This window comes from Streptopelia decaocto (genome assembly GCF_964273445.1).
Source record: "Streptopelia decaocto genome assembly, chromosome: 6".
Taxonomy (NCBI): domain Eukaryota; kingdom Metazoa; phylum Chordata; class Aves; order Columbiformes; family Columbidae; genus Streptopelia; species Streptopelia decaocto.
Window position 1 is genome coordinate 32,702,501 of NC_138660.1, and position 25,899 is coordinate 32,728,399.

At 59.7% G+C, this 25,899-nt stretch overlaps 3 protein-coding genes across 5 annotated transcripts in view; 1 reads left to right on the top strand and 2 right to left on the bottom strand.

Moving 5' to 3' along the window:
• The window catches only part of PCBP3 (poly(rC) binding protein 3), a 61,461-nt gene extending 60,273 nt beyond the window's left edge, over nt 1-1,188 (bottom strand). The window contains exons 1-2 of the mRNA XM_082056407.1: nt 1,086-1,188; nt 89-164 (exon numbers count right to left, since the gene is read on the bottom strand). The gene's annotated coding sequence lies outside the window, so the exon portion shown is untranslated. The remainder of the gene's footprint in view (nt 1-88; nt 165-1,085) is intronic.
• Nucleotides 1,189-1,290: 102 nt separating this feature from the next.
• On the top strand, nt 1,291-7,184 carry SLC19A1 (solute carrier family 19 member 1). 2 transcript variants are annotated; one of them, XM_082056300.1, is made up of 6 exons: nt 1,291-1,430; nt 3,957-4,267; nt 5,014-5,761; nt 5,987-6,179; nt 6,271-6,412; nt 6,503-7,184. In XM_082056300.1, exons 2-6 carry the CDS (start codon nt 4,091-4,093, stop codon nt 6,689-6,691), a joined length of 1,449 nt encoding a protein of 482 aa, XP_081912426.1. In that variant the 5' UTR covers nt 1,291-1,430; nt 3,957-4,090; the 3' UTR covers nt 6,692-7,184. The 2 variants fall into 2 exon arrangements, with proteins under 2 accessions (XP_081912426.1, XP_081912427.1); XM_082056301.1 differs by having other exon boundaries at nt 6,558-7,184.
• On the bottom strand, nt 6,973-25,899 carry COL18A1 (collagen type XVIII alpha 1 chain). 2 transcript variants are annotated; one of them, XM_082056297.1, is made up of 42 exons: nt 25,103-25,899; nt 20,484-21,028; nt 17,448-17,531; nt 17,297-17,356; nt 16,976-17,114; nt 16,755-16,858; nt 16,640-16,666; nt 16,398-16,568; nt 16,270-16,296; nt 16,117-16,179; nt 15,933-16,019; nt 15,717-15,770; nt 15,494-15,643; nt 15,282-15,344; nt 15,050-15,094; nt 14,220-14,360; nt 14,064-14,135; nt 13,930-13,956; nt 13,782-13,826; nt 13,574-13,636; nt 13,098-13,133; nt 12,937-13,026; nt 12,813-12,842; nt 12,680-12,706; nt 12,418-12,480; nt 12,193-12,267; nt 12,071-12,106; nt 11,894-11,947; nt 11,616-11,690; nt 11,337-11,408; nt 11,087-11,129; nt 10,913-10,975; nt 10,790-10,833; nt 10,567-10,689; nt 10,330-10,474; nt 10,162-10,235; nt 9,951-10,079; nt 9,734-9,769; nt 9,002-9,274; nt 8,721-8,918; nt 8,423-8,538; nt 6,973-8,329 (listed from the first exon to the last, which is right to left on the bottom strand). In XM_082056297.1, exons 1-42 carry the CDS (start codon nt 25,863-25,865, stop codon nt 8,116-8,118), a joined length of 4,746 nt encoding a protein of 1,581 aa, XP_081912423.1. In that variant the 5' UTR covers nt 25,866-25,899; the 3' UTR covers nt 6,973-8,115. The 2 variants fall into 2 exon arrangements, with proteins under 2 accessions (XP_081912423.1, XP_081912424.1); XM_082056298.1 differs by lacking the exon at nt 9,734-9,769.

Below are 25,899 nucleotides of genomic sequence, written 5' to 3' on the forward strand. Positions count from 1 at the left end.
CCTGCCCAAGAGAGGTGCATGGTTGGCACAAGGAGCCTGTGGACATGTCTGCTGTCGTCTTGCCACCCTCCCCAGGACCAGCGCCTACCTGTCAGGGGGACACAAGCCAGCTTCTGCAGCACCAAAGCTGTTCTGGTGTCCTGGTTTCCTCCCCAGGGATGAAACTAATTAGGGGAGCAAATGCGATGTCATTAAAGAAAGGACCTGGGATGTCCCTCACATAAACATCACACCCTGACTCTATCCATTTGTCTAAAAAAAAAAAAAAGGGGGAGAAAAACTCAAGTGAAATAAATACTGGTCCAGCTCTCACTGCAGTGATTTGTCAGTGAGCATCTTCGCATGGGTGTTGGGGGGCTCAATAGGAAAGGAGACCTCTGGGTGGGAAGACCCCAGATTGGGGTGTGGCTGCCTGGGCCCCTCACAGCTCTGGGTGTGGGGGTGTGACGATCCCGCTGCTGTGGTTCCAGGCGGGAATATATAAATATTTCAGCAGATCAGCCAAGCCCTGTCAGGTTGCATTTGCTTCCGGCAGGGTAAGTGCTGGAAGAGGGGGAGGAAAGTGGGGAGAGAAGATGCTTTCAGAAGCTGTGTCATCTCCCAGGAGATGGGGACGCCAGCTCCAGGGCCCAATCCTCGAGGGTCTCCACCTCCACTTAGTTTCCCTCTGTGGAAGCTCTTGCCTCTGGGACGAGTGCAGGGCCACGGTTCAGCCCCTGTTGTCCTCATGGCCATGTTTCATCCCATAAGCACATCTCGGGGGGCTGCATACAGGCTGTGCCGGGAGCAAGAGGGCATTCGGCAATTTTGCTCTGACCCAGCAGGCAGCGATACATCCAGGACTCTCTGGGATGTGGAACAGCCCACATTGTAACAAATCCCCTCCCTCTCGTAAAAAAAAAAAAAAGCGGGGGCAGAAATAAATCCAAGCAGCTCCGGGCATCAGGGCGTTAAATCACTGCCAAGGCTCCCCGGGAATAGTGCGAGGTGCAAGGAGAGGGGCCCCGCAGCCCAGAGGCGCCGGTGGATGGGCGGGCAGAGGGTGCTTCTCCTCGCCACCGGGGGAGGGGATGCGGAGGCGATACCTTTGTGTAGGGAGGGTGGAAATTTCCCTCGGTTTCGGTCACACAACCACGTGCAGCCACCTTGGCTCTGCCCCCGGGGGCGGCCGGGTTTCTCCTCCTTTTCCTCTGCCTCCTCCCTCCTCTTCCTCCTGCCCGCTGCACTGTGGGGCTTGTAGTCCCCCCGCCGCCCCGCACATGGGGGCTGACTACATTTCCCGAGGGCCCCCCTCCTTCTCCTCCTCCCCCTTCTCCTCCTATTCACGGGTTTGCTGCGGATCCGGCTACGGCGGCCGCGGGGAGCCCCGGGACCCCCCCGCTGCGCCCCGGCGGGTAGGGTCCGCCACCCCCATGCCCGCCGCTCCCCAGGTACGGCCCGGGCTGCGGGGGTACGGGGTGCTGTGCTGACTGAGGTACCAGAGGTAACGGATGTCCCTCGGGTGTTGGGGTGCCCGGGGTACCTGGGGTGCCGGGGATATGGTTACTGCCCTAGCGCCCCACAGGTGCCCGGGCTGCTGGGGTTGTGGGGTGTCCCCAGGGTACGCAGGGTGCCCTGTCTCAGGGTGAGCGGCCGCCGCGCACCGCCCCCCCCGCATCACCCTTCTCTGCCACGTGCACCCCAAACCATCCCCCAGCACCCGAAAGAGCCACCCGTCCCTTGGGTGCTGGGCAGGGAGGTAGATAGGTGCCCGCACGGTGGACACGGATGTATTTTGGGGAGCTTCCCCCTCCTGTTTTGGCGAAGGTGCCCAAGGGACCCACACACCAACCACCCCCTGCCTGCTCGCAGCTGCCCACAAAATTCGTTGTGCTACGGTGGCGTCACTTCTTTGTCACCGACACGTGGCTGTGGGGAGAGCATCCCCACCGGTGTCCCCCGGGGGTGTCCCCTCCATACTCTGGTGGCTGTGGCTCCCCTCGGAGCTGAGCCTGAGCTCACCCACCCACACAGCCTGTGGCTGCAGGTTGACAACTGCGTGTGTGACAGCAATCCCTTGTCAAGGTCACACCACGATAACCCGGCGATAATCAGGTTCACACGTTGATAACCGTCCATGCTCTGCTCCCCTCCTCTGCCTGGCTTGCACCAGGACAGTGGGATGACAGTACCGAGCTGGGAGCATCCCTTGGGACTTGCACCCACTCACCTCAAGTGGTGGGAGCTCCATGCGTGGGGTGGAGACGTGGAACTGGGTCTGGCCACATGGGTTTGGGGCTGAGGTCCCTAACATGTGTGAGGATACACATGCCAGGAGTTAGGAGCCAGTGCTCCCAGGGTCAGTGGCACTGGGACAGAGGCATGGAACTGTATCTCGGGTTTAATATGGATGGTTTCCTTTGAGCCAGGGATGAGCAGTTGCAGCCATCCCGGGTGGACATGAAAAGAAACTGGGAGCATCTGCTTCCTGAACGGGTTTGGAGTGTGGAGGGTGGAAAACAGCCCATCGGGGTGCCGGAGCATGTGGCAGGGGACTGCCCTGCAGAGAGTGGCAGCTGGAGGTGACATCGCTCACATCCACAGGGCAAGTCAGGGACAAGCGGAAGATGGGGCATAGTCCAGTCGGTCGTGGCTGGCAGGGGCCCCAGGCGGGCATAGCACGGCATGGCGTGGCGCTGGCGTTCGGGGGGGTTCAGCCCCCACTCCTTGCCCCTTGCCCTTCCTGGCACAGCGAGGGGGCTGCGGTGCTCCATCCAGCACACAAGCCGGCACCGGCTCTGGGCTGGCAGTAAGTACCAGATCCCTGCCCCACTCCCCCAGTACCTAATTAACAGGTAGAGGCTGTTGACCCAGCTGTGAGCTACACGACATGTGTGTTTTCGTGGTGTGTAGGCACTGGCGCTGAAATGCCATGGGAATGATGCTGGACCAGTGAGTCCTCGCTGGAGCTAATGGGCACTCTGCCACCCGCCGCTGCTTTTGGTTTCGATCACAACCGACTTTCCCTTGCTGGTGCTGATGCTGGCTTGTTTCTCCATTAGCCATGTGCATTATCCATGAGATACACTTCAGGGTGGCAGCAGAGGACACAAACTGGGACCATGGACTTCCTTTTTAATGACCGTGATTAGTTGTGCTGCAATTAGCAAGGTAATCGGGTTTCTAGACCTTGCTCCCGTGGCGTGGATTGGCACATGTGGATTTTTATGGCTCGAAAAGCACCGTCAGTGACTTGCAGGAGTGGGGAGCACTGGGAGGACACCCAGGCCAAGCCTTCTGCCTTCCGTGCCTTCATCCCGTGACTGCTAATGGGGCCTCCCCTGCGCTGCCAACTTTCCTGCGGCCAAACCTCAGGATTTGAGCATTTAATCCCTCTCCAGACCATGAAACTCGTGGCATTTTGCATTCTCCCCAGGCTGAGCAGCACTGCCTGAGCATCATATCCTGCCAGAGGAGAACCAAGGGGCAGCCCCTTGCCTGCGGCTCGGCTAAAGTCCCACCGACCGCCCAGCTAATGTATAACGTGGGCAGCCCTGCACTCGGTGTGCAGATTAACTCACTTTCACAAGCGGCACGGTCCCCACAGCCACTGCCATCTCCCTCCAGAGCATCCCCGGCACAGGGTGTCCTCATCCCTCTGCCTCCAGGTCTGCAGCAGAGCAACTTGGCTAGAGGGAAGCATCTCTTCAGGGAGAGGGTAAAACCCCACTGGCTCTTAAAAGGGAGAAAAAGGAGGTGACCGGAGCTGAGTATGCCCCGCTGCAGAGCTGGGTGTTCCATTTACAATGGGATTTACAATGTTGCCTGAAATGCCCCGCCACCAGCTTTTGCACAGCAAGACGCGCAGCTGCTTTTCTTCTTGCAAGAACATATCCTGGGGAGAAGGTAGTGGTTATTTATTTGCCTTGCGATTATGGAGGAATTTGAGCCTGTGCCAAATGCTGTTTTCTCCCCAGAAACTGCAGCGACGTGGCTTTCGATGTGTCGGAGAGCGCCTGCGGCCAGAGAGGGGCTGCCTGGCCCAGCAAAGCCCATCTAGCTGACAGTCCTAGGGATAAAGCTGCTGTCCCACAGCAGAGCCAGCAGAGCCATGCCTGAGAAGCATGAGGATGCCAAAAAGCCGTCATCGGAGACAGCGCCAGACCAGCGCTGGAAACTACAAGTCTTCTACCTCTGCTTCTATGGCTTCATGACGCAGATCCGGCCCGGGGAGAGCTTCATCACCCCTTACCTCCTCGGGGCTGACAAGAACTTCACGCAGGCAGAGGTGAGCCGTGGGCAGCCTGTTCCCCCTAGTGTCCCTCTTTCTGCACACCATCACTACCCTGGGGCTGGCCAGAGCATCCTCCTGCGGTCCTGGGGTGTGGAGGGGTGCAGGCACGCCATGTCCCAGGCAAGGTGGTGTGTGGTGATGCTTTTGGGCCGGAGGGGGCGTGGGAAAAGTGGCGTTGTATGTGCCCAGATCACAGCACGTCCCTGTCTCACTGGGCTGCGAGGTCACCCTGGCCCCTGAGCCCCAGGCTCAGCTCTCCCTGGCACAAGACCTCATTCCCAGGCTGGCAACTGATTTTGGGGGCTGATGCCTAGCCCTGCCCGCCTGGGCAGACAGTGGGCTGGCAGGGGAGTGCCAGGCTGGGAGAAGCCCCATTCCACTGGGGAGACCTTCCCATACTGGTGCAGTGCACAGTGGGGGCACAGGGCTGGGCACCACTGAGCTGCTGGCAGCGACGGGGTTAGACGAGCAGAGGCCACATGTTGCTGTCCCCCAACCAAGGGACGCTGGCCCTGGTCCCAGCAGGCTGCTGTGTCCGTGGGAACGCTGCATTCCTGGCCCAGGAGGGGGCCAAGGCTCAGCCAGGTCCCCGGCTGAGCACGCCATGGGCCACATTCCTCCCTGAGGAGGTGCCGTGATGGGGATCAGCAGCTGATGCCCACCCAAACTACACTCCTCTGGGCTGGGGGCATCTCCTGGGGATTTGTCCAGTGCTCAGCCCCTGCTTGCACATGTGTCAGGTGACCAACGTGATCACGCCAGTGCTGAGTTACTCCTACATGGCTGTGCTGGTGCCCATCTTCCTGCTGACGGACTACCTGCGCTACAAGCCGGTGCTGGTGCTGCAGAGCCTGAGCCACATCTCCATCTGGCTGCTGCTGGTTTTCGGTACCTCCGTCCTGGACATGCAGCTGATGGAGTTCTTCTACGGCATCACCATGGCCGCACGCATCGCCTACTCCTCCTACATCTTCTCCCTCGTCGCCCCGTCCCACTACCAGCGTATGGCCAGCTACTCCCGCTCCTCCGTCCTCCTGGGCGTCTTCACCAGCTCAGTGCTGGGCCAGCTTTGTGTCACATTGGGTAGTATCTCCTTCCTCACCCTCAACTACGTCTCATTGGGCTTCGTCAGCTTCGGCCTCATCCTCACCATCTTCCTTGAGCGGCCCCGGCGCAGCCTCTTCTTCAACCGGCCTCAGGGGGCTGGTGATGGGGCTGTGCCCACTGAGCTGGACAAGATGGCTGGGGGGGATGGTGGTGGGGGAATGCAGGGCTGGCAGGAGGCAACGCTGTGCCGTATGCTGCGGGAGGTGGGAGCGTTGGCCAGGCAACCCCAGCTCCGGCTCTGGTCCCTCTGGTGGATCTTCAACTCAGCTGGGTACTACCTGATGCTGTACTACGTGCAGATCCTCTGGAATGAGATCTACCCTGCCATGGACAACCGCCGGGTGTACAACGGAGGGGTGGACGCCGCCTCCACGCTGCTGGGTATGCTGCTTCAGGCTGGGGACACCAGGGATGCAGGGGGACACTCCATCCCACTGCATCCTCTGGAAATCGTGGTCCTTATGGTATTTTGGGGGATGCAGGGGGTGGTTTGGCAGTGGTGATAAGATGGCCATCACTAGGTGAGATGAGCATCACTAGGCTAGGGGATACAAGGTGGTCCCATGCTGGTGGTGGTGTTCACAGCATCCTTCATCCCTTCCCCAGGGGCCATCGCCTCCTTTGCTGCTGGCTACGTGAAGATCCGCTGGACGCTGTGGTCAGAGCTGGTGATCGGGGTGGTGACAGCTTTCCAGGCAGGGCTCCTCCTGCTCATGAACACTACGAGCAACATCTGGCTGTGCTATGCCGCCTACGTCCTCTTCCGTGGCTCTTACCAGTTCCTGGTGCCCATTGCCGTGTGCGTGGTTCCGTGGTGCCCCTGGGGGCCGGCTCCCACCCCTGCAGCTGGGCTGGCACCAGGGGCTCACTGGTTCCCCTCTCTGTCCCAGTTTCCAGATCGCTACCTCCCTCTCCAAAGAGCTCTGCGCACTGGTCTTCGGGGTCAACACCTTCTTTGCCACCGTGCTGAAGACCATCATCACCATCATCGTGGCTGACAAGAGGGGCTTGGGCTTGTCTGTGCATCCCCAGGTAGGGATGGGGGACACCTAGGATGGAGGTGGTCCCCAAAAAGTGAAAGGGTGGGTGCTGCAACGATTGCTCTCTCCCCACCTTTTGCAGTTTTACGTGTATTTTGGCTACTTCACACTGATGGCGGTGCTCTACCTGCTGGCAGCCATTGGTGTGGGCATCCGGCACAGGCGCCACGAGCAGCCAGTGGAGCTGGCCATGGCCAAGGAGCCGTGCCAGCTCCCTGCTGAGATGCCGGCGCAGGAGAAAAGCCCAGAGGCAGATGCCGTGCGAGCCTGAGCGCCAGCACCATCACCAGCGCAGCCAGGTCCCTGCTCCGTAAGCGTCACCATCACCACGTGCTTCGTTTCCTGTCCCACCAGCGGTCCTTGGTGCTAGCCTGTTGAGGACGTACTCCTTAGGACCTGCTTTCTGCTCCATGGGTGCAGGGGCTGTGCCCCCCCAGCTACAAACACAACCAGAGCAGGGGCAGGATGCCCGTGGCTGCCACCGCCGAGATACGGGTGGGCTCCGGATGGTCTCCTGGCCACCGACTCTATTATCATCATGTGAAGCCAGGCTACAAGAGAATAATGTTTCTTTATTCAGTGCCTTCAGAAAATGGTTTATAGGACACAACTGACAAAAAAAAATATAAAGATCCACAGGCTTTAAATTGCATTAATTACACAAAATACAGTAGACTGTAAGAAATAGAGACCGTGTGACTCGCACAGCTTTTATGGTAATAATTTCCATACAATAATAAAAAGCTAGTTACAGATTTATCTTTTTTTCTGTCTTTTTTTTTGTTTTTTTTTTAGCACCTTGGATTTGCCCACACCAATTCAAACCAACTTTGCTGCGCCTTGGCCCTTAGAGCGCAGCAAAGGTGGCACAGGGAGCAGGGGGACGATGGGGGCACCTGCCCTTGGTACCACACGTGCTCAACACACACACGCTTGTACACACACACCAAGGAGATGCCTGGCCCCATGTCAGGGCCACCCCATCACTGCGATCCCTGCACTGGCCTGACTGCAGCTGTACCCAGGGTGGGGGGCACGGCACAGGGTCCCAAGGGTGTGCAGAGGAAATTAGGGGGACCAGGCCCCTCCCACCCTGCCAAGGCTCTCTAGCTAGGGATGGAGGTGAGGATGATGATGGTGACGGAGGACTAGGTGGAATGGACCTTACCTGGGGAGGACAGAGACCAGCTGGGGGGAGCCCAATCATGGCCACAGGACAGGCCTTTGCTTGGATGGGATGTCGGGGTTTTGGCTGGAGAAGAACCCATGGCCCCAGCAGTGGGGATCTGGGTTCAGCCCCAAGTTCCTGGTGAGGACAGTGTGGAGCTGGTGGGGAGGAGTCAGAGAAATCCCCACAGGCTTTCCAGAAGGACACACCACACGGCAGTGCTGAAATCTCCCTGCCCAGCATCCTCCTCCCCAGCCACCCTGAAAAGAGCATCTGAGCAGGTGGTGCACACAAGCTGAAGTGGTTAAATATTAGGGGTTAGAAGAGAAGTGGAGCAAGAGGAGCAGGAAGGCAGCCAGCCCAGGCAATGGCCACACTCTTTGGTTTCAGGTCTGTGGGAGGAGAAGAAAACCTTGTGGGGTGAGGGCAGGAGATGGAGGGGCCGAGGACCACCAGGCTGCCGGGCTGCAGGCTGGTCTGACCCTCCCCAGGGAGATGGGGAGTACCCAGGGCAGGGGGAGGTGGTGTCACTTTTTGGCAGCAGTCATGAAGCTGTTCTCGATGCAGAGGACGATGAAGTTGTGCTGGCAGCTGCTGGCCACCTGCTCCAGCAGCTTGCCGGAGCCCAGCGAGGAGGCCTGGCCAGTGGCTGTGAGCTCCTCTGTCCGCCACGTCTCGCAGTAGCTCTCGGGCAAGCGCCGGCCCTTGGCATCTGAGCCGTGCCAGACACTCTTCTGCGGCCTGGAAAGGAGAAAGGTGGGGAGCTGCCGCTGCCCCCACCGTGGTCCAGACCCCCATCTCCCCTCCTTCCCCATCACTCGATCCCGTACTCACCATCCTGCATCCCGTAGGACATCCCGGCCATCAAAGGAGAGGATGCGGGCACCAGCTTGCAGTGGGGCCCCGCTGCCCGTGAAAAGGGCTTCCCAGTTACTGAAGAGCACTTCGTCCTGGAGAGGGGTGGAAAAAGGGGAGAGGGGAGTCAGTCCTGCCTGCACCCCAAGAGCCTTGGCAGCCCCTGGGGATGGGATGCTCCATGGTCACTGCTGTGCAGATGGAGGGGGGCTTTGGAATGTTCTGCATCCCTTGGGGCCCCCGTGGTGTCAGGAAGAGGATGGGGACACACACGTACCCGGAGGTTGACGATGGGCACGGCAGCGCGGTCGGCCCTGCGCACGATGCTGTAGAGGTCCTGCAGGCGGGAGGAGAGGAAGGCACGGAAGGTGCCAGCCAGCCCGACCTGCCGGGCTTGCTGGAAGCACTGGAAATCGGCACCGCGGATGCCGCGCATGCTGCCGCTCAGCGGCGCGTTCAGGGCCACCAGGTGAAGCTGCCAAGACGGGACAACAGGGCATGAGGGACAGGGCTTTGGCCACCATCACCTCCTCCACTCGGCCAGCACGCAGCACTCACAGCGGGCTGGAAGTCCTGGTGCATGTGGGCGGCTACAGGGGCCGGATCCGGCCGGCGGTGGATGTAGTAGCTGTTAAGAAGCTCATGCTGGTGGTGGAGCAGGGGTTGCTCAGGCAGGCGGTGCTGGTTGGCCACCACCTCATCCCCACGCCAGGGCCGGGCAGTGGGTGGGGGACTATGGTTGCGGAGGGGGTGAAGGGGTCCACGGGGCTGGAGCGGGGGCTGGGGGCCAGTGTAGTGGACGCTGGGGGCCTTGTCATACACCTCATTGTCCTGGGGAGGAAAGGAGAAACAGGCTGAGGGTTGGTGGTGCCCGGGACAGGGATGGGGATGGTTAGAGATGGGGCTAGTGACAGGGCTGCAGGAGGCTGGAGAGATGAGAATGGTTGGAGATGGAGGGTTGGGGATGGGAATGGTTGGAGATGGAGGGTTGGGGACGGGAATGGTTGGAGATGGAGGGTTGGGGACGGGAATGGTTGGAGATGGAGGGTTGGGGATGGGAATGGTTGGGGATGGAGGGTTGGGGACGGGAATGGTTGGGGATGGAGGGTTGGGGACGGGAATGGTTGGGGATGGAGGGTTGGGGACGGGAATGGTTGGGGATGGAGGGTTGGGGACGGGAATGGTTGGGGATGGAGGGTTGGGGACGGGAATGGTTGGAGATGGAGGGTTGGGGACGGGAATGGCTGGAGATGGAGGGTTGGATGGATGGATGGAGGACAGGGAACTCACCAAAGCCGAGCTGGGGATCAGGGTGTGCTCCTCCAGCTGCAAGTACATGACACATCAGATCCCAGCCACCCCCCACTCTCATCTTGTGCAAGGGTGAAGGGGAATGCCTGAGCATCCCCAAAAGATGCCACTGAAACCCCAGGAAAATGCTGCCTGCACCTCCTCAGAACCAGGCAGTGCAACCCAAGACGGGGCACCCTCCTTTCCCCCCACTCACCAGCACCCTGCGGAAGCCCCCGCGCAGGCGGACATAGAGCTCTTGCCGGTCAGTCAGGAAGACAAGGCTGCCCTCGGGCAGCTCGTGTGCAGTGCTCAGCATCGCCTGGTAGGTCGGCAGGGGACGCAGCTGCGGGTACAGCCCAGCAAGCGGCTCAGGGCTTGTCTGGCCAGCCTGCAGGCAACCACAGCCCTCCAGAGCCCCAACTCACCCCCAAGGACATCCCGCTGGTGCCTGGTGGTCCAGGGGGTCCCGGCGGTCCAGGGGGGCCAGGGATGCTGATAGCTGGAAGGAAGAAGGGTGAGAAGGAGAGAGCTGGAGCACAGGTCTGGAGCACGGGGCAGGATGCATGAAGGGATGCAGAGGCACAAGTACTCACCTTGTCTGTGGGGGCCTGGGAAGGAGGGTGGACCAGGGGGACCAGGAGGGCCAGGGGGGCCCTGTCGCCCCTCATATCCAATACCAGGGGGGCCCTGAGGTCCAGGAGGTCCCGGCGGCCCAACGATACTGTCCCCCTTAGGACCCTAAGCAGTGCAAGAGAGCATCCCTAGAGCAATGCACCCAGGGGAGCCACCCCGCCAGGCCCCTCTTGCACCCCATGCCATGGGGTACTCACCGGCAGCCCGGGGTAGCCCTGGGGCCCTGGTGGCCCCGGCAGCCCGGAGACACTGGAACCGTAGAGTGGGGTGCTGCCTGGCTCACCCTTCTCACCCTTGGGACCTGCATCCCCCTTGTCACCCTGCGGGATGGCACAGCCTTAGCGTGAGCAGCTGGAGTAGTACCCCAAACCACGCCAGGTGCTGGCCCCAGGAGCCATGGCCAGTGGGCAAAGAGCTTACCCGCAGGTTGGCACCAAAGTGACTCAAGTCATAGGGAAAGTGGCCTGTGGAGAGGGAGAGGAGGGGAGAGGAGAGTCAGGGTGGGCATTACCCACCTTCTGCTCACAGGGATGGATCACCCACCTGGGGGTCCTGGGGCTCCGGTATCGCCTTTCTCTCCCTTTTGTCCTGGAAACTGGTGGAAACCTGTGAGGAGCAGCAGAGAGATGCCACCTCAGCGCTGCAGCATCTCAGCCCCAGCTACCTCTAATAGAAGGTGTCTCCAATCCCTGAACCACCCTGGGGACACCCCCTTACCAGGGAAGGCTGGCAGCACGGGACGGCCGGAATCGCTGAAGGCCTGTGGGGACACAAAGGAAGAAGTTGCAGAGACAGCAGCATCCTCAGGGATCCTCCCTTAATGTGATGCTGATGGCAGTCCCACATGCTGGCCCTGGCCAGGATGCCACCAGTGTCCCCCATCCCCTTCAGCCAAGTAGGGGCCACTGCGGGGCCAGGGTCATCAGCTCTCACCTTCTCCCATCACAGTGACCGTGTTGTTACTCACATTGCTGCTGTCGTAGACTACGCTGCCAGGTGGGCCGGGGGGGCCTGGGGGCCCTGGGGGTCCTGGGGGACCCTGTTGAGGGAGAGAAGATATGTCAGGGTCTTGCAAAGAGGACAGTCCCTGTGGGGGCAACACTGGGGCCATGCAGAGGTGCGCCCAGTTCTTGACAGGGGGAAGCATGTGCCCTTTGCCAAAGGATTTGGGTCCCCAGAGAGATCCTCAGTGTGTGTCCCCATCTGCTGGGCCAGCAGCCTGGGGGGTGGTCCTGAGAGCACTCACCCGCAAGCCCAGGACACTGCTGACATCCGCAGGGTCACCCTTCTCACCCTTCAGCCCGTTCATGCCGGGACGTCCCTGTGGATGAGCAGCACAGATAAGCCTCGTCCCTGTCCCCCCACCAGCTCCAAGGTGACACCCCAGCATCACCCCACCCCTGGGCACTGCAGGGACATGACAGGGTTTGAGGTTTGGCGGGTTCAAGATGTGCAAACAGAGTGGGGGAACACAGACGAGGAGGCGATGCCCGAGGGAACAAACAAACCGGGAGTGGGTCTTACAGGTCTGCCTGGAAAGCCGATCTCTCCCTTCATCCCTGGTCTTCCCGGGGGACCCTGGAAAGGAAAGTAGATGAGGATGGGGGTGCTCTGAGTAGGGGCACCCCCCCCAACCCCTCTGCCCTGGATCAGCCCCGTCCCTTCCCAATGGACATGAGGAGAGTGACGATGGTGACTTACCAAGGGTCCCATCGGTCCCCGCGGTCCCGGCTCTCCCTGGGGACAGTGGAGAAGGAAAGAACATCACCACCAGGACCATCCAGTGCCTGGGGACATGCTCTCCATTCCCACAGCACACCCACCTTTTCTCCTTTCACCTTTGCAGTGACCACAGTCCCATCAGGGCTGATGATGACACCGGGCTCCCCTTTCTCCCCCTGCAAGAGAGGAGGAAGTGTGAGGGTAGGTAGAGGGACCAGGCTCCCTCCACAGCAGGGCTGTCATCATCACCAGCACCTGGTGGCCAGGCAGGACAGGGGACCAGAACCATGACCACTCCATGGGCAGAGGTGGCCTGGAGCAGTTACCTTCAACCCTGGGGGGCCCTGTGGACCAGATGGCCCCTGATCTCCTTTCGGTCCCAGTGGGCCCTGCAGGGAGGAACGCAGAGCTCACATCAGCCCCAACACACCATAGGCAGACCCCAATTACCACCCCAGCATCACTGTGGGATGACCAGCAACCAGAGATTTCACCAGAACATTCCCAGAGCTTTCACTCTGACCCTCCTCCAGTGCCCACGCTCCATGACCCGCTGCAGGCACCAGTGCCACCCCTGCAACAACTCACCGGGAAGCCAGCGTGACCTGGTCTGCCCTGCAGAGAGAAGCAGAGATGTTCGTATGAGCAAACCTCTTCTTTCCAAGAAACTGGGTGCCCTCCTGGCACTGCCAGGGGCTGCAGGTGACAGGGGAGCACTTACCTCTGGACCGGGCAAAGCCACCAAAGATCTCTGTTAAAAGAGACAAAACAAGGCTTTTCACCCCTTCACCCCACCCTAATTTTAGCTCCCCCAACCTGTGGGGAAGCCAGGACCCATCACTTACATCTTCGCTCGAGACAGTTATGACCTGTCCAGGGGGACCAGGTGGACCGGGAGGGCCAGGCAGCCCCACACCATCTTGGCCTCGCTCACCCTGGAAGACACAAGCCATCAGCCCCAAGGCCACCGCCTGTCAGTCCCCATCCCCAGCATGGTGGCACCTACCTTCTCTCCGGGGCTGCCTCTCTCACCTTTGGGTCCCTGGAAGGAGGAGCAGGCAGGGGTGAGCATCCCACTTGGCAACACATGCAGCCAGACCTTGGCTCACAAGCAGGGACCCCCTCCTGCCTGAGGCTCAGCAAAACCTTTCAGGCCACCCCCTGCCACCTGCAAGGTCCAGGCAGTGAGCTGGGGTGGGATGCTTTTGGGTGGAGGTGATGGCGAGCAGGGTGGCGAGCTGATGAGTATGGGGTCCCAAGCAGTGTGGGCATCCACGGCACACAGTGAGCCCAGTCCCAAAGCAAGGCAACAGCCAAAGGCACTGCAGGCTTGGATTTTGGCTGCTAGGTGTGGATTTTGGCTGCTTGGGGCAGCTTTTGGCTGCTGGGGATGGAGCTGCTGCAAGTGGCCCTGCAGCAAGCAAGGATGCTCTGCCTGGAGTAAGCGAGGTGCTTCTGAAAAGAGGGAGCTGATGCTCCTACCTGTGGTCCAGGGAAGCCCTCCAGGCCAGGGCGACCATCCACACCTGGCACACCAGCATCCCCCTGCAACAAGGCACAGGAGAGGGTGAGATGCAGTACTGAGCATCCCCCCCACAGCCCCACATTGGGGAGCACAGGGGTCCTCCCCAGCACCCTGTAAACCCCAGATGCTCGCACACAGCCTGTCCCAATCTCCTGATGCTCCTACCTTTGGTCCTGGTAAGCCAGGCTGCCCAGGGCTGCCCACCTCCCCCTGCAAGGAAAGAGGTGTCAGAGCAGGAGCATCCCCATAGGCTGCCCGTGGGCATCCTGCGAGGATGGAGCCAGGCTCCTGTGGCATTTGAAGGGCTCCTCACCTTCATCCCTGGCAGTCCTGGCACACCCTGCAAGCAACAAGAAGAGGGCTATGAACATGGGGTGATGGCAGCAGACATGGTGGCAGATGCCCAAGCAAGCCCAGAATGGAGGGGAGGGTGGGAGTGGAAGCCACCTGTGGTCCTTCAGGTCCAGGTTGTCCAGGGGAGCTGGCGGCGAATGGCAGCCCTGAGCCCTCCATGTCACTCTAGGCAGGTGGAAAAGAGGCTGAGTCACATCTGTCCCCAGTTCCAGCTCATCCCGCCCCCCCATCACAGGGGTGATCACTTACAAATCCAGCCTCATAGCCCGGCCCTGGTGGCCCTGGGGGACCGGGGGGTCCTGGTGGCCCTCGGGGTCCCATGGGCCCAGGAAGGCCAGCTAACCCCGTTTCTCCTGGGGCTCCTGCTGGTCCTGTTTCTCCCTTGCTGCCCTGCAAAGGGGACAAGAAAAAAACACAAGGGAACAGATGGGACAAGGTGACAACAGTCCCTGCCTGGGGCTTGCAAACAGTAGGCAGCGCATCCCCTCCCACATCCCCACACCGTCCCTTGGGTCAGGGCACAGATGCTCCCCTGTCTCTGGGGCAGGGGCTTTGCGGGATGGGGTATTGCCCAGCTCTGGCATCCCTTATCCTGGCTGTACTCACACTACGCTGGATCCCTGTGCAATGTACACAGTGGCCACCAGAGGGTCGTCTAAAATCATAAATGTGACTATTTTTTGCATGCATCACAGGCTCTGATGCGGTGGCAGAGCTCAGCACAGAGGGGCGATGCTCACAGGCACCCTTGTGCTTTACTACTGGTCTCCGAGTGCAACATCAGTCCTTATAATCATTGTCACCCCATCTACCCTCTCGTTGCTGGCAACGTTAAGAAACCTTAACTCACTAGGCTCTTGCACCCAGCCCAGGTGGAGGATGGCGGGAGCCCAGCGAGCATCCCCGGGGTGCAGCTCCACGCACCCTTGAGCCACCGCACTGCTCTGCTCCAGGAGGAACCCAGATACCAGCATCCCCCTCGCCGCCCCGGCACAAGGTGGCCCCCCAGCAGCATCCCCGCCTCCAGGCTGCAATGCACATGGAACCCCCCTGCAAGAAACTTGCTCCAGGCACAGTACCTTGGGTCCTGGTGCACCGGGGAGGCCGAGGTCACCCACATCGCCCTGGGGAGGAAGAGGAAGGTGAAGAGAGTGCGAAGAAGCTGCCTTGCTCCATGAGCAGGCTGATGCTCTCCAGTTCAGGGATGAAGGGAGCTGAGTCCTCATGGAGATGTCCCAGGGGACTGGGTGCCAGCTGCCCCACAGGGGAGCTGTGCATGTTCAGGGGGAACAGGGGACAGAGAACACTCACCCGCTCTCCTTTGGGCCCTGGCTGCCCAGGTGCCCCGTCTCTTCCAGAAGGACCCTGAGGACCCTGCAAGATGCCCATGAGCTGGTGCCAGCATGGGGAAACCCCATGGGGCTGGTGGGCACGAAGCCCCCCACCACCACAGGGGGAAGTTATGGCCCTGCTGCTGTAGGGTGGCACTGGGATGGGTCCCCTTGGCCACCCTGTACACCTACCACTGGCCCCAGGGATCCGGGGGTCCCATCCCTGCCTGGCAGCCCAGGTGGTCCCGGCAGGTCTGTTTGATTCATCCCAAACCGTCCTGGCTCCCCTGGCAAACCGGGCACACCGGGTGGCCCTGGGGGACCGGGTGGCCCTCGTGGACCCTAGAGGAGAAGGAGGGGATGATGGCTGAGTGTGTCCCCCACTCCCTGTCAGCAGGAGGGGACCCACACTCACCCGCAGGCTCTCCAGGTCACCGCCAAAGCCGGAGCCCTCCATATCGATGAAGGTCTGGGGGAGAAGCACAAGGGCAACATCACACACCCATGGCCACGGCTGGGGTGCCCAGAGGCACAGGGATGTTGCATGAGAGGAGCAGCAGCATCCCGCTCCTCTGTGGCCCCAACCCCACCCCACCCCACCCCAAATCCTTGTATCCTAGGGGGCACCCACCAGCTTGTCATGCTTGGAGGAGGGTCCTGGTGGTCCCGGGGGACCGGGTGGTCCAGGGGGTCCCCTTGGCCCCACACCTGGGTCACCCTGGCAGAGAGGAGAGAGTATGGTTTGTGAGAGCAGCCCAGGCAATGGCAAGAGGAAAGGGGGGCAGCAGCATGTCCTGTCCCACACCAGCACTCACCTTCTCCCCCTTCAGCCCGGGCTCCCCTGGCATCCCGGGGAACCCCTGGGGCCCCATGGCACCCTGTGAAGGGAAGCAGTTGTGGGTCAGGTGGCGAGGCAAGGGCGTGACCAGCACCCATTGCCCCACCAGCCCACCCCCTACCCCACTTACAGGTTTGCCATCCTCGCCGGGATCGCCCTAGGGATGGCAGAGAGGGGAGAGGTCAGTGTGCAGGCAGGCAGCAAGCAGGCAGGGCTGGGGGCACAGGGGATACCCAAGGGGTTGGGGACTCAACTCACGGGTTCTCCATCCCTGCCAGGGGCTCCGTCCTTGCCCGGTGGCCCCGGGGGACCAGTGACCTGCTCCACCACTGAGCCATCGGTGTGCCGTGAGAGGGTCCTGGGGGAACCGGGGTCACCCGGCTCCCCCTTCTGGCCCTTGGAGCCAGGGTAGCCAAATCCGGCACTGCCCTGGGGAGGGAAGTGGGGATGGATGGCATGTCCCCAGGGGTGGCAGCCCAGGCTCCCCCAGCGACACTCACCTTAATTCCCACCTCACCCTTCTCCCCCTGTGGGACAGAAACAAAGAGGAGTGGGTGTCAAATGCAGACACGTTGGTGGCATCCTCAAGCCCCTGGGATGCCCTCTGTCACCCACCTTTTCACCCTTGACGCTGCCTGTCCCCACGATGCTGCCGGTCCCTGAGTCTCCTTTGAGGCCCCGCTCGCCCTTCTCCCCCTTCTCACCTTTTGGGCCGGTGCCTGCAGGAAGGGAAAAGAGACCCGATAGAGCTTGGGGACGGCCACCCCACCATGTCCCCACCAGTGAGCCCTGGGGCCGGCCAGCACAGGGAAGGGGAAAGCTGTGGGTGGTGTTACCTCCAGCAGAGACCCGCAATGTTTCCTCTGCTCTGGTCCTCTCCGCTTGCTGTAGGGAGCCCCCGCCACTCCTTACCCCCCCGCCTGCTGCCACGGGGGGAGAGGTGACGGGGACAGCATCCACCAGCCCTGGGACACCCTGTGCCAACAATAAGGGGACACCATGGCACCATTCACCTCCTGGTGCCCTCCCAAAAGGAACAGGCACTGGGACCCCATTGGGCATCCTAGGACCTTGACCGTGGGGGGCACCCAGCCCTCCTCATCCCTAAAACCTTGGGGTCCTGCCACTGAATGCAACACTTGTGGGCACCAACTCACCCTGTCTTTCCCTGAGGGCTGGTGTTCACCTTCTGCTCCACTGCCAAAATCGCCAGAGACCTGCATTTGCCCAGGGCAAGGAGGTGAGGGGTGAGCGTGAAGCATGGGGCAGCAGCCTCCAGCCCGCCCCAGCCGGGCTGCCAGCGCTCACCTCCTCGGTGTCATCCTCCTCTTCCTCACACTGGCGCTCAGCCGCCCGTGGGTCCCCTCGCAGCTTCAAATCTGCAATCACCCCCTGGAAGGAAACCATACTGATGGGTGCCATGGATGGACAGGTGCCACGGACAGATGTGTGCCACAGACCACCCAGTGGCATGATGGGACCTGCCATGTCACTCAGCCACCACATCCTCTCTTCAGGCTCTTCCCCTGGTGCAGAGAACACTCCCCACCCAACCCTACATCCATAACCCCATACAGAGAGGTTTCAACCCTGCAGCCCTGGTGCCCGGCACCACCAGCATGGCTCGACCAGCCACAGGAAAACGCCACGTGCCAGCTCTGGCACCAGGCGGGCTGAGTGGAGACAGCAGCCGTGATCCAGACAGCCAGCAAAGCCTTTACAAGGACCTTTTTGGCCATGCTCCTTGCTTCCCCTCTCCAGAGGGCTCCCCAGACACAGACAGCCTCTCTGTCCTGAGCAAAGGCTGCTGGCAGGTCCCAGTCCACTGCAGCCCTGGTTTTGTATTTCTTAGGCTAATCCACACTTCCTTACCATTTATTTGGGTTTTGGAAACACTGTGCACATCCAAACCACTTGTTTATACAAGAAACAGCCACGAATTCCTTCCTAAGGATGCTGCCTCCAGACAAACCCCACAGCCAAGCTACCTGCACTGCCCAGGAGCGCAGCATCCCCATATCGACCAGGGAGGGTGTATGGGTTCCAGCCTGAACCCCACAGCTCCCATAGTGAGTGGGGTCACCCGGCACATCTTGGAGCCCAGCCCAGGTCCTCGCTGCTGGGGTGGGACAAGGGGATGCTGCTGGGACAGGATGATGCTAGGATGGGATGCTGCCCATCCCTCTGATCCCGGCGGGGAGGTGTCAGGGACCATGCTGGGAAGCCAGCTCAGAGAAGGCAGATGCCTCCCACTCGGTGTCTCCTCTCCGGGCAAGACACCTAAAATAATATTTGGGCTCTGTTGAAAACAAAGTGCACCATGTCCGGGAAAGAGAGCTGCGCTCAGGAAACACAATGGGTTTAAGAAAACAAGAATCGGGGGCAGTTGCAGTTCAGCCAGGCTGGCTATGACATCATAATATGCATATATTATAAATATATTATAGATACTTAACAAATATAATCTAGCATAAATAGATTACATTTTTAATATCTATAATAAAAATATATAATTAAATCCCTTCCACAAGCAAAGGCCCCCAAGGTGGGTTGTGACATCCTCCAGCTGCTTGTCCTGGTGACAGCCGGGTCTAATTCATCCCCCTCCTCCCCACCGAGCACCAGCAACAAGCCCAAGCTTTGATAAACACCCAGCCTTCCGGGTCCTGGGCCTTGCTGGAGGCATCAGAAACAATCCAGTTTCAGCCCTAAACCAAAGTATCTCCTGGAGGGATGGCTGTAAGGGCCCTTTGCAGCCCACTTTCCCCAATAAAGGGGGCAGCAATACCCTAGGTCTTACCATGCATCCAGCTGCCACCAAACCCTCCTGCCAGACCCCACTGAGACCCCACTTACAGTAACCCCCTTGATATCTGCTGTCTCAGAGGCTTTTTCTTTATCTGCAGGCTTTGTCCCCTTCAAGTGTCACGCCACTGACAAAAAGGCAACCTGGCATGAAGCCCAGATGCCAGCTGAGACACCCTCCAGCATCCCTCCAGCTGCCCGTCTTGCAGCTTGACGGAGGGCCAGGTTTTAACCAGCTTGACACCCAGTTAGTTCCAGATAATGTGAGTCAGGGCTGGTTGGTGATGGAAGTACCACGAGGCAGTCAGATGCCAAAGAGACATCCAAGCCTGTGCTTCCCGCTCCCATCTCGGCAGCCAGCCTCCATCTCTCCATCCCAGATATTCCCCGCGGGAAAACCGGGGGCGGGCGGTGGGGTGGGGTGGTTGGCAAGCTGAGGAACATCACCTGCTAGGAAGGCAGGAGCTCTTTGCTCTGCTCTGGGCTGGTGCTTTGCCTTCCAACTGGTGCAGACCCTCTCCAGCTGGGGAGAGGAGTTCCCCCATGGCCATGACCTGGCCCTCTCAACGTGTTCAAGAGTAAACAAATTGCTCTTCAAAAAGTTGCTCTTGAGACCCCCAGGGACCAACACAAATCCCAGCACAAACTGGTCCCCAGTCTATCACTCATTAACCCCTTCCCAGGCGAGCTTTCCCTGCCCAAAGCAGTTTAACTGGGCTAAGCAGTTTAACTGGTTAATGGTTGGACTCAATGATCTTGAGGGTCTTTTCCAACCTAAGTGATTCTATGACTCTATAACTGGGACTGCAGCAGCGCCACTTGTTAGTTGAGATGATGCTTAAGCTCAGAAATGTGCTTTGCAAAGCTCCCCAGGAAAAGCACCGTTCCACTCGGCAGAGCCTCTGTTGCTGGGCAAATCGTGCTCAACCAAGGAGAAATCCGGTGGTGCAGTCCTGAACTTTCCTCTCCTCAAGCACTACAGCGGATTTCCACATTAGCTACACATTTTCGCCACACTTTCCATAAACCTTATCTAGAATATAGGTCATGCTCAATTCATGGGCTGAGTTATCAACTCCTCTCCTTGCTCTTCAAAGTCTTCCTGCAGATACTGCCCAACGTCAGCCAACAAAGATATACTCTGTCCCAAGCATTTTTTCCATCTAAGAGAGACATTTTAAAAGCCAAACCAGCTCCTCCACCCAAGGAGTTAGGTATTTTTAGCAAAGGAGAGACTCAAAGAGGCTCGATGTTTGCTGGAAAAGGTACGGGCAATGCTGGCTGCTGTAGCACAACCCCTCCTCCACCTTGAAAACTTTGCCTTGACAAGACCCTAGACAATAAAGCTGGTGGCATCCCAAGCCACCTTTCCCCCTTATCTCAAGCATCTCCTTCCCCAGAGATGCACGGAGAGTGTGGCCACTGGTTTGTCTTCTGGGCAAACAGATTGGTTCAACAGACACAGGCTGGTGTCACATCCCTTCAGCCTTACCCAGGCTTCTCCTTGGAGATGCTCCTTGGAGTGACCCAAGGCCTTACCTGGTATTTATCTGGGTCAGCTCCTCCAGCCTGAGCAACAAAGAGCCCAGAGCCATCTTCCAGCTCCATCTCATCCGGGGAGCGCTCGAAGTGGGTCCGCTCATGCTCCTCACAGTCTAGGTAGAGAATGACTTCGTCCTCCTCCACGCTGATGGCAAAGCGCGTCCACTGGTTGAGCAAGGTGGGCACGGTGAAGGTGGCTGCTGCATTTGAACTTGGTGAGCCCGGCTCCGTGTAGTAGAAGATGATTTGCTGCTTGCCTGCCTGCAGCTCCGAGAGCTTGACGCCCATGTAGATGATGCTCTGCGAGGAGTCTGTGATGGCAAAGAGCACACCGGCCCGGGGCGAGGTGGGCTGGATGTGGAACAGGAGGGAAAAGTCCCGGTAGAAAGGGCTTGGCAGGTGGTACCGGGCCACTTGTCCCGTGTTGGCATTGGGGCCGAAGACATAGCCGGGGTTGTTGTCAGGGCCATAAATTTTGAGGATCTCCTCTGGTGGGGGGTCTCCAATCAGCTCCAGGAGGCTGACCTCAGCGCTCAGGTTCTCTGCAAGAGGAAGAAGAAGGGGATGGTCACAAATGGCCTGGCAAGTACGGTCACTCTCAGCAAGGCACCCTGTGGAGACACCACTGGCCATGTTTCCTCCAAATTCCGCTCTTCAGCAACAATCTCCGCTCACCTTCCCCCGGGTCTGGGATTTTCCTTCAGGCTGCGGGTTGGCCAAGGCAGCAACGCTCCTTGAGCTCCTCCTGGAGCACCAGGATGCTGAACAAGCACGGAGCCACGAGGAAGCGTGTTGCACCAATACCTGCTCCAGGGTCACAGTGACCCTCCCATGTCATCCCAGGACAAGCTCAACAAGGTCACCCCAGCTGGGAATAAATCAGAGCCATCCTCTTGCAACACCCTGGAAACAGGGCTCAAGCCGGCATGCCCCACCAGCTTCCCAGATGATCTCAATTTGGAGCTCGCCTCCTTTCCCAGCTCCTTTTTCTCAAGGCACTTGGGGAAGTTCTGCTCAGGACTGTCTCTCCTACCCGACCTGACGCAGCTGAACATCTGGCCGGGGTGAGCCGGCCCCTCTGTACGCCAGCTCCCGTTGTTTTGGCAGTAGGAACATCCTCATCGCCCACACACCGGGCGCTGGATTCCTCCTCTCCTATGTCAACTGCTCGGGCGGGTGCCAACTCGACGGGAGTGAGAATGCCGGGTGCTTTTTAACTCCGTGTTTCCCAGGAGCAAGGAAACCCAACCACCCCAGCTCCGAAATGGCCAAGGGTTCCACACTGGGAGCGGTCTAATGGATGCTCAGAGACAATTTCAGCCCCATCCGTAGTCAGGAGCAGGAGCTGAGAAAATTCAATGTCCCCAACTCCCCCGTGAGCGATGCGGGAGTATCAGAGGTGTGCTGAGCCCAGGAGGACCAGCCAGGAACCTCCACCCTTCTCTGGAGCCAGGCATTGTCCTCCAGAGCTTTTGAAAAAAATGAAGAGGGGAAAATAAAAGAAAGAAAGAAAGAAGAAGAAATCAGCCCCGCCTTGCCCAACCTGGAAGGAAAACATGTCTTTTGGGATGGTGGGAGGAGATGGAAACCCGGTTGCCTCTTCCAAGCCTGGGGGTACCTGTGGATGTGGGGCATTCCCAGCCTCCCCCCGCTGCCAAGCCCCAGTGCCAGCCCCGTGCCAGGGACCCTGGCAGTGGAGATATCAGAAATGAGACCAATTAGAGGTGGGGGCAAGTTTTCTCTCTGCCAGACCCCAGACCCACTGAGCCTGCCGCTCTGAAACTATTCTGCACCCACTCTGCTCCTCCAAGCTCCCAGTCCCTCCCAAACTTGGCACCCTAAAACCGAGAACCCCTCTGCAAGGAGACCTCCCTCCCGGTCTTGCACCAGCCCTAACCCCCTCATCTGCCCTGCACCCTGACTGGGTTTCCCCATGGGGCATCCCCATCCTCAATGCAGCCCCTCTGCCTTGCTGCCCACGGCGACCTCTGGATCCCAGAGCTCAGCATCTTTTGAGCCCAGCATCCTTTCACACCCAGATGTGCGCAGCCCTACACCAAAACTGATGGGGCAAGTGAGTGGTCTCCCCTGGACCTGCAGCGAGCCCCAGCTTGGCACCCACCCTTTAGACACCCCATGATCAGACGCCCCAAAATTCAATCCCACTGCCTCATCCCCCTTGCAGCAGGCAGCTGCGGCCAAGCCAACTGCAAAGGTCAAGATGCAGGGATGGAGCTTATCTTGGGCTGGAGGAAACCAGAGCTTCCTCCCAGGGGTCCGCACGGGTCTAAAAGTCAGTGCTGCAATTTCTGCAGCCAGACAAGCCATCGGCTGCCCCCAGGGCTCGGCATGATGGGGGATGAGCTGAAAGAGGCTTTTGTTAGTGATGCAGTTTTCAACCATGCTCCCCACAGTGTTTCAGCCAACTCCGAGATCTCCCCTCCTCTCCAAACATGCCACTCGCCCCCGAGCCCAGGGTGGGAGCTGGGTGCCAGCGCTTCACAACAGGATACGTCTCTCTCCTGTGCAAGGTGCAAAGCAGGTGGTGGCCATGGCTATGAGGCTGGAGGGGGGAGCAGGATGGGTATGACAAGAGCCCCTCAAACACCTGCTCCCCTGCAAAATCCAAGTGCTCCTTCCAAAACCCAAATATTTCAGGCCATGCCTGCTTTTTCCAAAGGGCATCCAGAGCCCAGACATCGCACCCATCCTCCCCATGACAAACCAGCAGCACCCATTGCAGAGCATGGGGAGCCAGAGATGGCTGATGCCACAGTGGTTTTGGGACAGTCGCTTGCACAGGACAGCTGCAGGGATGCCGCTGCTTGCAGTGACTGAGCCATTTGCTCCCACTGCCACCAAAAATGCCCCAGGGATGCTCCAAGCCACCTCCCCACTCTGCCATGACCTTCTCAGCAGGCTGGGATACAGGGGAGCCCCCAGCACACAGGAGCATCTCAAATCACTCCATGGGGTGCACCATCGTCCCCACATTCCCAATCCATTCTTGACGCTGCCCATCCAGAAGCATGTGTCTCCCCAAGACCATCCCTGTGACCTCGCTGCACCCCCCAGGGTCAGCTGGTGAACAGAGACGCTTTGATAATGAGGGGATCATGTGTGCGACCCTTGTCTGCCAGCCCCCTGCTAAATCACCCCTCTGACGGCAGCGGGTGTCTCGCCGCTCCTTGTCGGCAGCCCCAGGCTGTCACCCGAGGGCATGGGGGGGCCAGTGTGGGAACACAGCCCCATTCAGAGGGCTCAGCGGGGGGAGCACCGAGCTCCCGCTCCTGCTTTCATCCCAAACTCTGTTCTTGCTCTTACACGCCGATGTGCATTTCTCCAAATGCCTGTCTCCCCACCCCGCCGCTCTCTTCCTTTCACCCCCTGCCAAAGAGGCACACGTCGATCCCTGGCTGACACACACAAGGGTCACAACCACCCAACTACGAAGCCGGAGGCGAAGTAACCTCTGCCGCCTGCCAAGCAGGGGGGATCAAACATTAGCCGTGGGGTAAATCATTAACCCCAAGGCAAAGGGCCACTCGGGGAGAGGGGAGCATGCGAGCATGGCCGTGGGTCACCTTGAAGCCTCCTCACCACCATGACCTCAGTTGTTGCTGTGGTTGGTAGGGACCACAGTGCCACCTGCAAACCGGCCCTGAACGTCAGTGTGATGTGCTCGCGGAGCATCTCTTGTCCTGGCACTGGCATGGTGCCTTTTAACCTGGACAAGGTAAAACAGCCTGAGAACAGGATGGTGACATGGGAAAATGCTGAGGGTAGATGGAAAGAGATTTTTGGACTCAGCAGTATCCTATTGGGACAAGTCTGAAGTATCCCTTGGCACCTAAAGACCTGGGAGGGTTTACGGAGGGGAGACAGACAAACACACATGCATCACCCAGCCACATTACCTGCAGAAGCATTAATAAAGACACAAGAATACCCTTCATCCTCCTCGGGGAGAGCATCACAAGGCAGAGGCAGGCGGCCGCCGGCCAAGTGCATCCAACACTGGTCTCTGACGGCCTCGCAGAAGCCTTGGCAGGGCGGGGGGGTTACAGGGACAGAGGCGCTACACCCAGGGAGCAGGAGCAAGCAGAGAAACCACTCCACGTAGCGATGGCACCGCGATTCAAGCAGCCCCTCCCAATCATGCAAAGCCGCCCGAATTTCCACCTCGCTGCCGTGGCGGAGGTAATTTGGTAATCTGACATGGTGGGTGCCCAGCACGCTGCAGAAGGGCAGGTGGGTCGGGATGGGCAGGCAATGGCCAGTCGGCGATATCAGTCCAGGTAAGAAGGCTGCAAGCCCCACGCCACTGCCACTGTAGAGTTGCGCAGCGGAGGTTAGTAAATCAAACCCAAGAGGACGGGAGTTATCGGCTAGAGGAGGATCCACACCGTTAGTCAACCTCCTGTTAGGCAATGGAGGGCTCCGGCTCCCATTCACGCCAGCCAGCACCAGCCCCCAGCGCCCAGTGCTGCGCTGCAGGTTCGGTGGGGCGGGCGATGCTCCATGGTGGGTTTGGGGTGGTTGTGCCGTGGGGTTCTGGGGCAGCACCACCTGCTCGTGGGGACCATCACCTGGTGAGAAAGGGAAAGGCGCACTACCTGGCCAGGGACCCACGGGTCTCTGCAAGGACACCGGTATCCCCATCGCTGCAGGGGTCACTGTCCCCAGGAGCTTCTGGTCCTTGCTGGTTCCTGTCCCCAGGAGCTGCAGGTCCTCGGTGGTCCCTGTCCCAAGGAACTGTGGGTCCTTGGTGGTCCCTGTCCCACGGAGCTGAGGGTCCTCGGTGGTCCCTGTCCCAAGGAACTGTGGGTCCTTGGTGGTCCCCATCCCCAGGAGCTGCAGGTCCTCAGTGGTCCCTGTTCCAAGGAGCTGCGGGTCCTCAGCAGTCCCTGTGCCCAGGAGCTGCAGGTCCTTGGTGGTCCCTGTCCCCAGGAGCTGCAGGTCCTCAGTGGAGCTGGTGGCCGCATCCTGGCCAGGGGCAGGTGACGTGCTGCGGGGAGGAGCGATGCTTGGCTGTGCCGTGCTCTCCACCAGCCCTGTGGCATTCCCGTCCCACTGCTTGGTGTTTTCAGCCACGGTCCCCGCACCCATGGGTGCTACTGTGCCAGGATCCTGCTCCCAGTGCTGCAGGGTGGCGATGTCCCCCTCCACCTGGTCACCCCGCGTCCCCGTGGATGTGTTGGGGGTGAGAGCTGCCACAGAGGCGAGCAGCTCTGGTGCTGTGGTTCCCTTGCTGGGTGCCGCTGTGCTTCCTGTGGTCTTTCTGCTGCTCCAAATCCAGTCCAGGAGCTGCGTTTCGGAGGAGGAGAAGCAGCAAGCCAGGAGGAGCAGAAACCCCAAGCGACATGGGGCCAGGGCCATTAGGAAGGAAAAATGAGTCCTGTTGCTTCAGAGG